Raw genomic sequence first — 17,379 nt, forward strand, 5'->3', positions numbered from 1 at the left:
GAATAATTTCATTACAGCGAAGCTGCACGAAGTCTCCAACTTTCACTTCTTTCCAGTATCTGCTTATATATTTCTTCTCATTTCTGGAAAAAAAAAAGACATTTACAGGACATACATAAAAAAAAATGCACAGACTGGGGTGCCTCTGATAAGATCTGGTTTGATTTTTAACAGGAGTACAGTGCCTTTGGGAGGTCCTCGGGTACTCTCAAGTTACACTGGGAAAAGGTGATGCAGACTGCCTGGAGGCCACTTCCCACCGACTCAGATCCGGGTCTAAGTTCCCAAGACACTCTTTTAAGGCCCAGAGGACAAGATGTGGATGTTAGACCTGGCTAAGCAGGGTAAGCAGGAGCTTCACACACTCTCCTTTTCCTCTCTCCATGCTCCGAGCCATCCATCTGACCCCATGAAGGGGAGGGGCCCACTGTCTGTACCAGGCGAAAAGGTGTCGCACACTTTCAGGGCGAGGGGGGAACCGAGAACAGGCTTGTGCACAGGACACCTGCTTGGCACAGCTCCTGAACATCCTCCATCACGCACCCCCCTCTGATGCACCTTCAGATAGCTTCCCCTTGTTCCTTCTTTCCAACAGGGACAAACTTTGTATAGTGCTGCATGTGATATTTGGACAAAGGATCCAAAAGTCTATAATGGAAAGGAATTTCCACTATTCATCACTAAACCTAGAATTACAAGGACATGTCATGTGGAAAAACGCAGCCCCAACTGCTCTACTGGGAAAGGACACTGTCATTTCTTTTAAATATTCCTGCAGTATTTCCATTCTAGCCATAGCACCGTCTGTTACATAGCTAATTTCTGCTTAGTTATTCTGAACCTCTTCTTGTGGAGTGTAATTTCTTTGCCAATTCAAAGACTTACCCACCTGAAACACTGATGTGTATGTTGTTCATTTAGATACAGCCACTAAACCTCTCTAGTTTTAAAGGTCATGCTAGTTTGCTATTTTTTTATTTTTTAACTTTTTCTTGAGAGCAAGAGGAAAAAGGAATGGGCGATTGCTTAATTAATTCTAGCTAAAATTCAAGGTTTTAGTTTCATGACACACACATATGTGCTTTCTTGGCATTTGTGTAAATTCCTTTCTTCTGTTGTGTTTTTGAAAGAAATTCATTTCAAAACAGGTACAATATTAACCTGGTAAAATACATCCCAAAAATGGGAAGCTGCTATTCTGACACTTATTCTGACCTGTCAGAAGGCCTTTTGCCATGTGAGCACCGAGATGGCTGTCAGCGCTGGCACCATCACTGTCACCAGAGACAGTCTCCCATGACAGCACTTTAATTGGCAGAATGGGATTCTGATGGGGGAGTGGGGGATGGTGGCAGCTATTTTATGTTCTTTAAAGTATATTATTTTAAAATACATCACTTTCAGTAGTAACATGAATAGATTTGTAACCAAGTGGAAACATGCAAGTCCTTCCAATGTTGTTACTTTGGAGTTACTGATAGTCATGCCATGCCTAATTCATCCTTGTCATGCCTCCACTGGTGTTACAGGAATTAGTAACTTAATTGGCTTTTATTCATGTATTTAGCCTAAATACTGAACAATAATGTGTCAGGTAGCACAACAAAGATGTATCAGATTAGGTTTTACCTCCCAGAATGTCTTCATTGTCCTTTCCTAACATCCAGTTTATAAAGGGAGGAATGAAAATAATGGCTGTGATTTCTATTTTGATAAAGTCTGAAAAGGATTAATAAGAGCCAAGTGTAAAACATGATAGTCTAACAAGGGAAAGTAATTTACATACTAGCTGCTGATATTACCCATTCGCTTCACATTCAGGCCGAAACCAACATTTAACTTCCCCTGCTAATGAGTATGAATTGCTTTGAAACCCAGTGTGCCATAATGTAGTACCAATCACCGCACCGCAGATCTGAAGGGTTTGTTAGCCATGCAATCTGTAACTCCAAAACCCTTCACATGTGGCTGTTGCTCTTCATCCTTTTTAATTTAATGGTGAAACTGGGTGATGCTCAAATGCATGTACAATGAGTAGCAGTATAGAAGTATGATCAGGCTAAAAATAGCACATAGTCCCGTACCATGCTATAAGCACTACAATTTTTAATTTAACTTCTATTGTTTGAAAAGCATTGCTATTTTAGCATTTCCTCATCTCCCACATGCTTAGCAACTGCCACAAGTATATACTCTGTGGCAGGAAGGGTGGATATCGAGCAACACAAGGCCAAATGGGTCTGCTGGGATAAATGAAGTTGTTCAGCCTGGAGAAGAGAAGGCTCCGGTGACACCTTACTGAGGCTTTTCAATATATAAAGGGGGCTTATGACAAAGATGGTGAGAGACTTTTTACCAAGGCCTGCAGTGACAGGACAAGGGGCAATGGTTTTAAACTGAAAGAGGGTAGATTTAGATGGGACATAAGGAAGAAATTTTTTTATGATGAGGGTGGTGAGACACTGGAACAGGTTGCCCAGAGAAGTTGTGGATCCCCCGCCATTGGAAGTGTTCAAGGTGAGGTTGGATGGGGCTTTGAGCAACCTGATCTAGTGAAAGATGTCCCTGCCCACAGCAGGGGGGTTGGACTAGATGATCTTTAGAGGTCCCTTCTAACCCAAAGCATTCTGTGATTCAGTGAATCTAGGAATGCAAGACCCCCTGCACATGCACCAGGGCCCTGGGGCAGAGCCCCTTTCATCAGACACATGGGAACAATTTGGCCCAGTATTCCACTTGTTCAGCTCTCTGCTGACAGGGGCCAGCAGTGGATGGAAAATTACTGTCCGCATGGAAAATTACTTCTTAATCCTCCTCAGCCAGGGTTGCTCTATGTCCTCTAGCACAGCTGTGAGCTCAGACTTGTCTCATTGCAGCCAGTGAGTGGTCACTGCAAGTATTCTCTGCAGAGTACGGCACGATAAAGTCTTCAGGTGGGGCGGTTCAGATACGAAATGCACTTTAACTATATCAGTCCTTTAGGAGCATTCCTTTAACGTGCTCAGCCTACTCTTCTGAACACGAAGGTTAGCTCACCTCGAGACAACTGTCCTATCTCTACCCAGTACAAACAGGCCAAGTGACCCCGTTGATACAGCTACAATTTTGCCATTGACTTCTGCAGAGACAGGATTTTGTCATCCAAGTTTTATATCACCTACTAAATGTTTATTCTTGCTGGTATATTGTGCCAGTAAATTGCAGAAGTTATATGATATAGAGAGTTAGGAATGCCACACTTGTAAGAGAAGGGCTGCCTTTAAAATTTAAGCTTTCCTTTGTGTTTGTAAGGTTTGGCATACAAGAATGTTGATTTAAATTTTATTTGAAGTTCAGGGATTTGAGCAGTTTTGCCTCAGTGTGTCCTCACAGACATTATTCTTCCAGTCGCTCTTCAGAAGGGGTCCCTTCCATGTCTCTAATGATGTACATTGCATTGGCTTGCTGTGATAGGAAACCTGAATTAAACACAGTATATCCATGGGTGGGCATACGTGCATCATTACGTGTTTGGTGTTGTTTTCAAATGGTTCAGTACACTTTTCAACTTCAGAGCAAACATAACATTTAAGCAGACGCTTCAGCTGAGCTCTTCACAGTAATGGCCAGGCTTGGAGGATACCAACAGTTTGACACATAGGACTGGAATGAATACCAGATCCCAGGGACCACCTCCTTGCACCTGCAGGCGTTTAGGTAACGGAGACCACACTCTATGCACTCTCACAGAACATCAACAAAATGCAGCAATGTGGGTACTCTTTACTCATCCAACAGTCACCACGATTTTTCCCGGCAGGGTCCTGTCTGTTCATTTACCTGGTAGGTGCTTCTGAAAGGCCTTCCTGTCTCTGGTCTTTAATATCCTAAAATGATCTGCAGATTTTGCTATCTTTCCTTCTGTAATTACCTAGCTGATAAATTAATGTTTCAAACACAGACGCCTTGGTCTATTTCTCTGAGACCTTGCCATTTATTCTTGCTTTGTCCTGACTCCATCGCTACTGTGTGGTTGATGACAGTCCTCTGCAGTCTCAGCACAGGGCTTCAGGCACTGCTTGCAAGGGACTCTTCAACAAAAGCTTTTGGCAAGTTTAAGTAAACATCATATGACCTCCTGGAATATTTTGTCAAAGGGCTCAAAGAATTCTGGCAGGAACACAGGACTAGGAGGCAGCATCTCAGTTAGTGGTCCAGCCCCCTCCCACAGTGGCAGGAACCCCTGACATGGAGACCAGAAGCTAACACCCCACAACTCTAGTTCTACCTGCCCTCGCTTATCACAAGCTTGAAGATTCATTTTAGTACCTATGACAAACTTAAGGTTGATGCTACAAGAAGCCAAAGCTACAAACTATGATGAACGACAGAAGAGGTCAGAGATACTAATTCTTATCTTTCAAAGCTGAAGAGTTAGATAAAAGTCTTCCAAATCAATATGCTGTCATGAACTACTGCCATTCTGCAAAAAGAATAGATACTGTTGGTACTCTCCAGTTAAATCACCATGATGAACTACTAATTTCAGACAGCTATGCCCAGCTACTGTAACGTGTTGTTTTGGGCTCACATATTAAAAATGTCCAGCCTCCTGCACACAACCTAATCTGTATCAACACATTTGCATGCAAAGAATGTATGTCAGCTGTGGTTCAAACCCATAGTCACGTAGATCTTCATGCTCCTCTCTGCCACAATCAGAAGCAGAACTTGCCAGTGCCTTCATTTTTCTGAGCATATCTTTACAGGTAGACATTGACTGAAAACTAAAGATGGATGGCTAAGAAGTCGGCCGGCGCAGCTGCATTGACATCAAAACTGTTAGCCAACAGCAAATGTGGCCTTGGCAGGAGTCAAACTCCTCTACATGTTGATGTTCTTTCACAACAATGAAATGTGATTATACCAGCATATCCGTTTTTCAAACATACAAGAGAAAGTCTGCAACATCCTTTCAAGTGTATGAACACAGAGAAAATGACTTTAATTGCTATTAAAAAAACTGTATTAGTCTACTTACTGCATATATTTGACCTATGCTCTGTTTTGAAGCAGAAAAGCCTGCAGGTTTGTGCCAAATTTGAGATTGGCTTTGGTGAACAGCAAGAACTAAACAAAGTGAAAAATATTGATGATTTTTTTTCCTTTAAATTTCAATTTTAAATTTAGAAACACAGAAACTCAGAAATTACATTTTCTTTTCCTATTAACCATGCTTTTCCCTTTTCTGGTCTCCTTTGCAGCATAAGCTGATAAAGAACATGCCCGTAATTTTGCTTTTCTGGCCATGTAGACATCAGTTTTTACCTACAAAAGGCTGAAGATTTCAAATTGTCTCTACTTGAACATTACAAAAATAGTTGTTTCCTTCTTACAAATGGCTTTTAACTGTTTTGGTATAATAAGGAATTATTCAAAATGACCATACTTAAAGGGGGATAACAAAACTACACATACATAAAATTCAAGAGGAATCTTCCCTCTTCTCTTTTTTCTTTTTTTTTAAGTCTGAGGAAAATATCACAAGCAATACTTGGTAGGAAATGTTAAGGCCAAGAAGCTGTAATCTGTTCCACTTGGGCAAGGCCTGCATACTAGAAATTTTATATGTCAAATTGAGAAGGTGGGACTACTAGGCAATCATTTCTTGCTTCCTATACTTCTCCACTGACAAAATTACAGTTAATAAGTGGGAATGGCTGACACAGATTTGCTCCACCAATTCCAGTGAGTGGCTGGGGCACCTGTGTTTCTGTGTAATGCTGCCCTAGCTTAGTCCTGACATAGGCTCCAATATTTGTCTCAGCAGGGCTTATAAAAGACCTTTAGCAAAAGACAGAGGATGTTCTGTGGTACCTTTTGGGGTGCTCAGTCTGGCTTACACAGCATACCACTTCCTGCACAGGTTGCGGCTGCAACCCAGAGGCTTTTAAGCCTCTCAAAACATCCAAATGAAATGTTGTTTCCCAGTCCAAGCCCATCCGCTGACCTGCTTTTGAAGTAACAATTGTCTTCACTTCAAAAGAAATCAGACTCCTTTGCCTTCCCTGCCAGCTGAGGTTGGTCATTGAACCAGTAGGCTTTAAAAGAAACACAGCAAGAAATTAAGTCTGTGGAAGAGGAAAAGCCCTCCACAAAAGACAGGTCAAAGAGTTGTTGTGTACAGGGCATACTTTGGAGCTCTTCTTGATGTCAGCTGAGTCCTTCCTTTCCATCTCAGGAGGCAGAAATAGAGTGGGGTAGTGCTAAAGAACGTATCAGGCATATCTCTGCCCCCAGTGACTTAAAACATGTTCAAATCAGTTGGCTACAAGTGCCATGACAAGCCTCCTGGTTAGGATCAAGCTAACTAAAAAAACTTGAGGCTAATTGGCTGGGCCCAAGCAGAGCAGCAGCTCCAGAAGGAGAACCTTAAATTGTAACACAAGCACAGAAGTGCCACATCAGGCCAAACTATCTTTAGGGAGGCTCCAGCATCTAGCTGTTTCTCAGTGGGTCCTTCATGCTCATATGGTTTTCCCAAATTGTCTGTTCTTTCCCTCACCTGGCCTGGAGCCCTCGCCTTCAACCCTCCACCTCTCCTCCTGACACTCCTGCAGTTGTGGAGAGGGTTCACACTAACTGAGCCCATAGCGCTCCATTAACACTTCGGCGGCAAGCAGAGATTTTGCATAACTCATCACGGGCTACAAAAGCAGAGCTGGTGGACAGCACTGAAATATGTGCACAAAACTGCTGTGTTATAATCAGTACCAATTACAATTTGAAAACTACAGGTGTAGCAGATCTCAGAACTTAAAAACAAGAGCTATCTATGACACCAAGGCATATATTACGCAAAGTCTGAACACGCTAAGTATCTATGGAAACGCGTTGAGAACCATTTGGGTACAATTACAATGTTGTGGCAGAATGAAGGAAAAACATGTAGCATAAGTTAATGCCAAAGCAGGTTACATAATGCCCAGAATATGTCTCCATTCCACCACAAATGATAACATCTGTTTCTATGAAAATAAATAATGAGGAGGCTCTGAATCTGATATTAATCAGACAAAACAGATTAACAGAGTGTGCTCTTGAGAAACGTTGAAGAGAACAAAGTCTCTCCATGACCCAAGTTTCTAAATAGACCCCTTAATCTTCACGTTATTATAAGGGCACTTAAAAGTTTTCTTGTTTTCATGGACTTCAAATATTCCCTTTTTTTTTCTGGATTAGCAAGTGCAAATGTATGTTACAGTTGCTAGAAGCAAATGTGTGTGCAATGACGAGGCATAAAGGTGCTTTTTATTAAATTCACACTTTCTGAAAAGTGATAATTTTTGTGTTACAAGTCAAACTTGCTATGAAAAAAAATGTACCCAGGAAACCTCAGTGATTCAGATTTATAATGTGGAAGTAATAATTTAACTTCTCTTGGCAGTGTTATCTCCATTATACCTCATGTTTAAAGAAACCTCACTATTGTTCACTATAATGAAACATTTACTACCCGGAATAAATGATTTTTCAGCCAAGAAACTTGTTGTTGCGATAACAACATGAAACATAAAAGCAGAGCATGTAATGAAACTTTACACAAACTGAAGAAAGAAAAAGCTGTCTTCCAGAACTTGATTTTAAAAACCTAAGACTGTTTCAGAGACATCTAGTATTAATTTTAAGTGGTATGATTCTCGACACTCCTATGTTTGCTGCCAAAAATGCTAATAAACTCCTATTACTCTTCCAGTAAACAGATATATTGGGAGAGGAGACTATCAATTGCTTATACTTAGCAGGATGGATAGGTAATGGTTAGTATTGAGGCTTCCTAAATGGATATCACACAAGGAGATGGAAGAAGTGGAAGAACGGCCTGGATGTAATTTGCATCCAGTCCTATAGACGTTCAAACCCATGGGTCAGGCACCTCCATACTAAAGCCACAAAGCTTTTGATAGTTTGGTAAATGAGAACTTCTCTTCTGAACAAAGTGATGCAACAAGTGCTCGTCTTCAGATGTCTTCTTTCTGAGCATCACCAAACACAATCCTTGCACTTGACAACATTGCTTACTGGTACCTAGAGCAAAAAAACCACAGATGCAAAGGAAACGGATACCTAAGCAGTGGGCCCACAGCCAGTTAAGGTTCTCATCCTGAATTTCAGGACCATCACAGATATTAAGATTGAATATTTACATTACAGTGGTGTCCCAAGCCACTGCAAAAAGATTCAGCTGAGCTCGGTATTGTGCAAACATGGATGGAGAAACAGTCCCCCGCCTGAAGGGAACTCACTCAAATTATAGACACCTAATGACACAAGTCTCCTGTATCTGTGCCTGCTTCTTAAACAATTAAAGAAAAAGCAGGAACTCTTCCAGGGGAGATCTTAGGTGCCAAATTTTGGCAAGACATGAGCTCTACGTAGAAATCTTCCAGGTTCCTTGTCCTCTAAACCAATAATTAATGGCATGAAGACACTTAGGAAAACTGTCTGAGTGCCTAGATTTCAGGTGCTAGCTAGATGCATAAATTTGGTGGAATAAATCCTCCATTTGGTGCTCTCCCACTGCATTTAAGCCAGTGTAATCATTAGGTGACCATTTCAAGGCAGCTCGTCATATCTTAACAGTATATCTTAACAGGTAAATTTAGCATGGCTCTGCAGAGTTAATGAGGGAAATCCCATACTTTAACGGATTCAGACACTTCAATGGAAATGTTTTTCCTCTCATTCTTCTGGTTCTACGCACCCACCTGATTTGATCTCAGGACTGCCTGACCTAGGCGATAAAAATGCATTAGTATATTCACTACATATACACAAAAAGCCATTTGTAAAGAACTGCTAAAGAGAGGTGCTTCTTAAATGCAACAGTTTTTATTTGAAAAGTTGTTCCAGTTCTTTTAGCTAAGCATGTAACAGCTGAAAGAATTTTTATCAGGAAAGGTATTTCCTGATAATTATGTGCACAGCCCTGATGGAGTTGTTCACTGATATTCAGTTTGAGAAACTATTTTTCTCCACCAAACTGTGTCATACAAACACATCTCCTTTAAAACTCTAAAGCTCACAAGTTAGCTAATCACTGCACAAAAGCACTATAGAAGTTAACATAGTTCAGCTATTTTATGTTAACAAGACAATTAGTGAAAAGAATGTTAATAATTCACTTTCACATTTAACAGGCAAAATCAACAGCTCAGACTGAAGTATAAGTGTTCGATCTTCTCCAGTTCCTCCTGAAAATTATATAAAGTTTTACATTTTCCTTCCATTTCTGTTCTTGTCTGGGTAATATACATCCATGACAATCATCTCATCTGGATGTTCTCATCTGTTCTTGTCTGGACAACCTAAAGTTCAGCTTGAGGACAAGAAAAATATTTACTTATCAAAGTACCAGCTGAGATCCCAGTGGGTCTCAGGGTGCAACACTTGCATTCGGAACAACTAAGATGATGCTTTGCATGTTGTTGCCTCTAAATTTCTCCTGGCTGCAATTCCAGAAATTAGCTTTAGCCCATACACAAGACTTTCCTACTTCCAGTGTCACACAAAAGTAAACAGCTTAAAGAACTGGCAATGATTTTTTAAAAAGTAGAAAAAAACTTTTGGCTGCAATATTATTGGAAGAATCTTGCAGAAGAAAACAAAGTTGGATGCTACTATGTATTTGCAGAACATGTTAACAGTTCTTTCTACTCTGAAACTAAGGTGCGAAACTGTGTAATATGTGGGTTACTGATTTGCAAGGATATTGGAAGCATGTTTTGTTGTACTCATTTGTGAATTCTTACGAATTTTATTTAACTCTAGAGTTACTAAGGAATGACTTTCCTCTCTGTCTGAGGACATGGATTCAATGGAGACTGCAGAAACAGGGAAACCTCAAACTCAGACATACTCAGACACGCCTCTGTTGACATTGAGACGTACAAAGGGAGATTTAAGGTGCTATCCTGGATAAAACTGTGGTGTATCTCCATACCTATTCAGTCAGATGCCTGCACAAAACACCCCCAGGCAGGTACAGCAAAGTGGGCAGTTTTATCTGGCAGTCGTGGATGCCTACTGGCTAGCAGGCAAAGCAAACTGGACACATCTGTGTGCTTCTGTGACGGTGATGGAAAAAAGATTTGGCAGGATTTGTGCGCAAACACAGACCTTACCTTGAATGCTAACTTGTGAATAAAAGAGGCCCCAGGATATGCAAAAGTTGGCCGAAATGTGTATCACAGTAGCATCTGGCAAACTTTTGTTCATCAGACTGCTTTTAGAGCCCTGTCACTGGTATGACTGGCTGCCCTACGCCCCGGTACAAATTCCCAGTGGGGTGAGATAACGTTTCACTTGTGAGCCACTGCTCATACTCCATCACACTTATGTCTTCCTAACTGGCTATGGCTCAGCAGAAAGGAGGTCAGCAATTTTGGGGTAACTGGGTTCTCAGAAGTTTCTTCCTAATCTGGAGGAACAGAAGGGTCAGCTAAGGACCTGAAATATGAACATAAAGATCTTTTTATTTAAAGCCTTTTTTTAGTATTTACTATTATTAACTCTTCTTTGTTGCTATTTCTCCATGCAGTTTCTTAAACACAAGAGCTATGAGACTTCTCAGAAGAGACATCTCTATCACAGTAACTGAACCAAACACGGAAGAGCTGGAGGTTGCTGCAGTGCTCTCACTAGTGCTTGTACTGGTAGCCAGAGTGGAAGAACTGCCTGACATTTTAAATTTAGATCTACAAAGTCACTTTGTGAGGAGCAATATCAGTATAAATCCCTGGGGAGCCCTTGATCTGAAGCATAAACATCTATCTCCAGCATCAGTACATCCCCAAGACTGAAGGAGCAGTAAAAGGCATTACAAGTCAGAAGAATCCTAATTCTTCCATGTAGCTGGCAGGAGAATAGGCCTTAACTTGTACTTCGGGCTGATCTCAAAAGCACAGCTGAAGTTTTAAACACAGTGACTTATCCTAGGCTATATGTAGCCAATTTCTCTGAATTTAGCTGCTTTCACAGGTTATGTAGCCTGCCTTTACATTTCTGGATCACCGCTTGCCCCAACAGGACAACAATACTAATGTGAGGAAAAGCAAACAGCCTCAGGCTATATCTTAGTACTAAGAGATGTTTAAACTACCATATTGTTCTCAAAATGAAATAAAAATCTGAAAATTTCTAAAATTCTGATATAAAATACTAACAAGGTGTTTCTCAAGAATGCTTTCTTAATGAAGATTGATAAGGCTACACCTAAACTGGGACCTGGGAGCACTTCCCAATACTCATGACTGAGTACACACACTGGGTTGGATCCTACATTAGATTGAAACCAGGGTGTGCGTAAGCCTCAATTTGCTATGCTCTAGGTCCTGATGCAGTTTGAATTCAGCCTTATGTAAGGCTGTTTTACAGAAATTCACAGAATATAAAAATGTTCCTCACTTCCATCAGAGAAGAATCAGAAGACCAAACTCCATGCAAATCATATGCAGTGATATGAATCTTTGAAGGTTTGAGTCAAAACAAGTATGTCTACGGATGCAAATTTTATATTCAAAATTCTTGGTGAGAGTAAATAATAGAGATCCATATTGAAGAAGTGAGAATCACAAAATGCAAAATTCTACTATTTAAAGGAAATGTAAGATGCCGTTAGTAACATTTGAGTAGTTCAGATTGAACAACTTGACTACTGTTGGTACCTACATATAAAAAATTCAGGATAAGAATTAATTTAATGTTTTCAATGTCAATTTGACTATACTGAGAGCCCCTGTTTTCACACTATCCGTTGCTTCCCCCGAATTAAAGATGTTAGTCTTCATCTCATTAATATTCCAAACTCACTGGAGCCAGTCAATGAGTGTAGTTGAATATGAAATACTAAGCTAGAATACTTTTGTTTTCACAGAGATAAATGCACTCTTTTCCTGTCCCACTGATTTACAATCAAAATGGCTATGAATTACAGTAAGCCCAATGGAATTATGAGGTACAGTCAGCTAACGCTGACAGTACATCTCAACCTGTTAACATAGTTATTCAAAGACCTTGTAATTAAAGAGCTCTGCGGGAAAGCAAGTCATCTTTGCCCCTTGTCCACAACTACTGAACTATCATCAATAAAAAGGGCAATTTATAAAGAGTGACACACCATCAATATAAATTTTGATAGCCTGTTTCCATCAGTTTACTAGACAATACGTTTTCACAACAAAGTATATCTTTCCATAATAATTATCTACACTTTTTAAAAATTATTGAGGCAGTTATAACCTGAATATTTTCAAGAGCTTGTTGGTTGTCAGGTGTGTACATATTTGTACATATTTAAACAAAAACATGCACACTTACAAATATAAACTCTTCTTCACTATTGCCCTCTTATAAAGAAATAGTGTTATTTGTGAACACTGTTTCATGGAAAATCTTTTTTAATTCATTTTCAAGAATTTAAAGTCTAAGCGGGCCAACTAATAGGAATGGATATTCTGCTTTGGTTATTTTTATATGAAAAGGTTACCTCATCAAGCTCAATCTTTCTTGGTAATTACTAAATAAATTATTTGCAAATATTATTCTCACAATTAGAAAAAAATGTTCATGCATGATTTTCACTTACTGTTCACTGAACTCCAAAACCAGGCTACAAATCTTGGCCCAAATTCAGCAAGGTACCTAAATATATGTCTAAACTCAGATGGAAAGCACTCTTTCTGGCCAAACTCGAGAAAAAAACCAACTCTGTAGTTCACATTCATACCTTCCTTGGGGGAAAAATGATAAAACATTGACATTGAACATAGAAAAAAAAATAATTTCAAGGTCTTTACTGCAGCCGAAAGAAGAAAGTGACTGGCTGCAAACAACTCCACTTTTGAAATGCCCAGAAACTGAGCTTAGAGCAAGCAATTACAAAGAGACCATTTATTGAAATGGTTTGAATTATGGAGGGTGAACAAACAGCCTCAAAGAGCTTGTGAGATCTGAAACACCTCAGCAGGTGGCAGGCCACCCTGGTCGTGGGCAGAAAAAGCAGCACTCAGCAGCCTGGCGTATACTGAGACCAAAATGTTTGTGTCACAACCTCTAGCCAGAAGCTAGCTTAGGAAGGCAGGAACATCAGTTTTAAAACTCAACTTCAATCTGATCTCTCAGTGTGCTATTCCAAATTAAACCAATCTAGTCCTTCAGATAAAAGCTGCAGACCTAACAAAAGAATTTTTTACCCTGAACCATTCTCCCACAAGTCTGTAAAAAATTCAATAAGAAGTTAAAAAAATTGAATTGCAGGTTTTTAGAGAGCACATAGGTGTTCAAATTAGCTGAATTTTAACACATCCAAAGTCCAATTCTTGAACTTCCTTTGCAGACTTCTCTCTCTCCCTTGTTCATCACCATTTTCATCTCTACTACTCAAACCCATAACTGAGGGTTATTTTTCACTCCTTCTCTCCCCATCATAACAAACCACCACATAATGTGTGCCTTTCTTTCTCTCCCTGTTGATAAACTCTTCACACTCATTTCCGGGTCTTGCCTCCATCCTTTTTCCACACTGGTTTTGCTACAATCCGTTCCCTTCTCTATCCTCAGCAATTAATGACTTTGAACCCAATGGCTCCTCTTTGCTACATCCAGTTGAAAGCTAAATCCTCTTCAAAGCACCTTCCTCCTCCTTATCTAGCTTTTGCTACACCTCTGTAGATGGTGATCTTTCTTGTTGGCACCTCATGATTGATATCTTTTTTTATGACTCCTCTTAACGGATAAAACACTTTCGCAGACATTAAATGGATTGCATTTAGTTCCATAACTGTGAGGTTAACTAAGGACAATTCTTTGTAAGGAAGACACCCCAGGTTGTAAAACTCCTAAAACTGAAAGTACGGTTGCAATCCCCCTGTGATGTGGGTCTTACTCATCAAAGGAAAATAATCTTTTATCTGCAGGCACTAATTTAGACCAAGCTGCTTTGTAAACACATAGCACAAATTCTGAAAATGCTTTCCCGACTATCCTCAAAACAATCCATTTATTCTGTAAACATACGTCAAGAGTTACTTGTGTCACCAGGACAGAAATTCAGTCTAGACGCCTTCCAACATACAGCAGGTCACTCCATCAGCATGCTGCTGACGTGTGTCCCGCCTACGGCCTGGTCTGTCTATGGAGACAAAAGCCATACACCACTGGCACCTTCAGAAACCCCTGACCTACTCTGCTAGTTGAGCTGTGGTATTAGATCAAGAAAGTGGTGTGAGAAAGATGTATAAATTCTTCAGGGTTAAACTAAATATTGTAATTTTTTTTTTAGCATAATCCAAACAAACATGTTTCCGTGACATTTTTAGACTTATATTCATTTATTCTGCATAAAAATAAGCAGAATGTTTTATGGAGGACAGGGAGGCATCTTCAGTCATTTTCTGTTTAAGATGAGAAAAAAATTTGCTATTGGCCCAAAACCTTTATTGAGAACTCTGTGTACAGAGCATCATTTTCCTTCATCTTTTCAAACAACAGGACAAAGCAGAAACAGTGACATGATCTTAATCTGAGAGGCAATGCTATAGGCAGCCCCAAATTCTTCCTGGGACTACAGAGCATGCCTTCAAAAAAATCCAACCTGATGAATTCTAAAAATAAATGGAAACTGCTGTGTTCTGCAAGGGTAAAAGTGTCTGACACATACATATGAATTTCTAACACACAGTTTACTATGACATATTAATGACGTGGATATTTAGTCTCCGGAGACTGTCAAATGAACCATGAGAAAGGGTGGCATTCTCTAGCAAACAGGTCTCTACAGCCTATGCTACTGCCCATATGCTACTCCATCGCAGCTGGAAACCCACTGGAGAAGACCAGGCCGCTGTTTGTAACACACAGTTCATCTGCCTTTGTCTAAGGCAGCACCAAATGAGACTCCTGCAAGAAACTCCATTTGGCACTTTGTGCAATGGAGCTACATTTGGGAAAGGTACCTGTGGAATCAAACCAGCTTAGTTACAATGCAACTAATTTTCAATTCAGACTAAAAGAGGGCTTCTAACCCTAAGCATTTGCCAGTCTATAAATTCATTTTTGACAAGGAATACAAAAAATTTCGCTCCTTTCTTACCATCTTTGTATCAGTAAGCAGATCTCTTCCAGGCTAGGTTTACATCCTTTTAGAAGAACCCTGATTTTACACGTATGTCTCAGACATTGATGAAGAGACAGACAGCAGAAGAGTCTGCTGGATGGGGACAGAGAGATGAGAAGAGGTACATGAGATACATACATTCAGAAGAGGAAAGTGTGAGGTATACATGGAGGAAAGCCCGTAAAGAAGATTAAAAGCAGAGAAAGGGAACTAATGGTCATTTGAAAACATAGAGCAAGGGCTGTTAAGGAAAATTTCCTTTAACTTAAGCAAGAAAGCAATTCTGGTTTTGGAAAAATTCAGTCAGCAATTTGAAAATGAGGAGAAACTAAGGCTGACTGGTAATAAAAGGTTGTTGCTTCTGTGACTCTACTTTTGGTAGGGACTCCTAGGCTTTATTGCTAAGACTGCAAAACAGGGCAGTACCGTGCAGCTCTGTCTTCTGGAAGTGCCACATTAGTTTTGAGACCCTACTAGTTTGTGGGCCACAATGGTCTTTGGAGATGTAGACTGCAAAATAAATTCACATGCTGAATATATGTTGAGGGCTGCACTCTTGGAATGACTATTAGCAAAGCAGACAAGAGACATTAAAGACAATCTCAATGGACTATCCACGTTCAGTTTCATTCATGGAGTATACTAGTTTTCAGAGAGAGGCTACAGTGAAGTGTTAGATTTTATTGTCAGTGTTGCAAAGATCCACCTGAGAGCAGCGAGACTTGCTCAGTTTCTCCCAAGAAACCCAGGGAGGGAAAAGAAATTTACTTATTTGTGGCTTTCACAGTCAGCCTTAGTTCACCTGGTCAAGCATCTTGAGTTCTGCACATTTAATGACATATAAAACTAAAGGAACCAGTAATATTTTTGTACCTACAATATGTACAATACATCCTGTTACACTTTGTTATCAATCACACTTTGCTTCCACATCAGTTCATTTGGGAAACATTACAGAAACTGTACAGATTCATTTTTCCTGCTTTGATTTAGAATTCATTTGAACTTTTTTTTTTAAAAAATCAATCTGGAAACTGAGGATGGTGAGACTGAAAAGTCTTCCTGAAGGATAAACGTAAAATGATATAATCCATAGACTGCAATTTTATGATTAGTACAGTTTACCAATAGACTTTCTTAGAGTGAATTTTATGCAAAGGAATCCAGCGATTAAAAACTAAGAGAAGACTGTATCATTCTAGCTGGTCAACCCAGATACAGTAGTTTTTATGTCTCCTTCAAGCCTTAACAGAGAGGTAAGTGAAGCATGGCAGCAGATGGGAAAGCAGGAATCCAGCAGGATCCCAATTTTCAGTGAAAATATTTTATCTTTTCACATGCACATACTGATAGTTATCTTTGAGTCAGAAAGCCCCAAATGATTTAATCTTGCAGTGGACTGAGTATTCTGCACTCAGTTTAACGACCTTAAACTTCAACACTGAGCTCAGTAGAGCTCTATCTGCTGACAGCTATCACTAAAGTTATCCGGTATTTAGCTGGACTCAGATGCTCGGTGCTCAGGCTGGGCTCAGTATTTCCCCAGCAAAACATCAGAAGACATTTCAAGCCACGGAAGCCCAGATTGGACTTCAAAATCTGTTTATATCAAGTGATTATTTATTTGAGCTAGCATGCACAGTACAGCTTCAAAATGAAGGGTTTTAAATATGGGTGTGGGAGTCAGGGAATCCTAGGTTTACCACAGACTGTGAATCTATCCAGCAAGGCACTGACGCTGAGAAAGCCTTAGCCAAATTCCAGCATCTCCTAGCTACAAATTTACAAAAATGCTGAGTGTCAAGCTAGTGACAGACTGCTGGTTAGAACTGACCGGTCAGCCTAAACCAAGGCAAGTTGTGTTTGGCATGAGGTCAACACCATCATCATCTGAAATCCAGAGAAAATCAACAAAGATGACTCCTTGTTTTCTAAAAGGAAAAAAGTATGAAATAGTAGAAAACAATCAAAGTTGCCAGATCATAAAACACTGATATAAAGTATTCTAAAATCATGTAATCTCATTTTTAAGAGATCTGCAGAAGTAGGTAGTTGGTTTGCATATTCACCCCAAGTGTCAGACCTCCCTATCTCAAAAAACCTGGGACATTTTAATGATGTTGCTGTCATTTTGTTTTCAGTGGAAACTTGTCTTAAGGCCTCAGGATGGACAGAATGCCCATCTTTCAATAGAAGATGGAATACCATCTCTAAGTATCACTAAA

General features: G+C 39.9%; 1 protein-coding gene across 1 annotated transcript in view; it reads right to left on the reverse strand.

The window, feature by feature from the left end:
* The window catches only part of ATP10A (ATPase, class V, type 10A), a 116,393-nt gene that overhangs the window by 72,173 nt on the left and 26,841 nt on the right, over positions 1-17,379 (reverse strand). Inside the window, exon 2 of the mRNA XM_009323697.1 lies at positions 1-83. This exon is cut by the window's left edge and continues 155 nt beyond it. Coding sequence (XP_009321972.1) covers positions 1-83 — 83 coding nt within the window. The remainder of the gene's footprint in view (positions 84-17,379) is intronic.

The sequence above is a fragment of the Pygoscelis adeliae genome, unplaced genomic scaffold (assembly GCF_000699105.1).
Source record: "Pygoscelis adeliae isolate BGI_AS28 unplaced genomic scaffold, ASM69910v1 Scaffold50, whole genome shotgun sequence".
Classification (NCBI taxonomy): Eukaryota; Metazoa; Chordata; class Aves; order Sphenisciformes; family Spheniscidae; genus Pygoscelis; species Pygoscelis adeliae.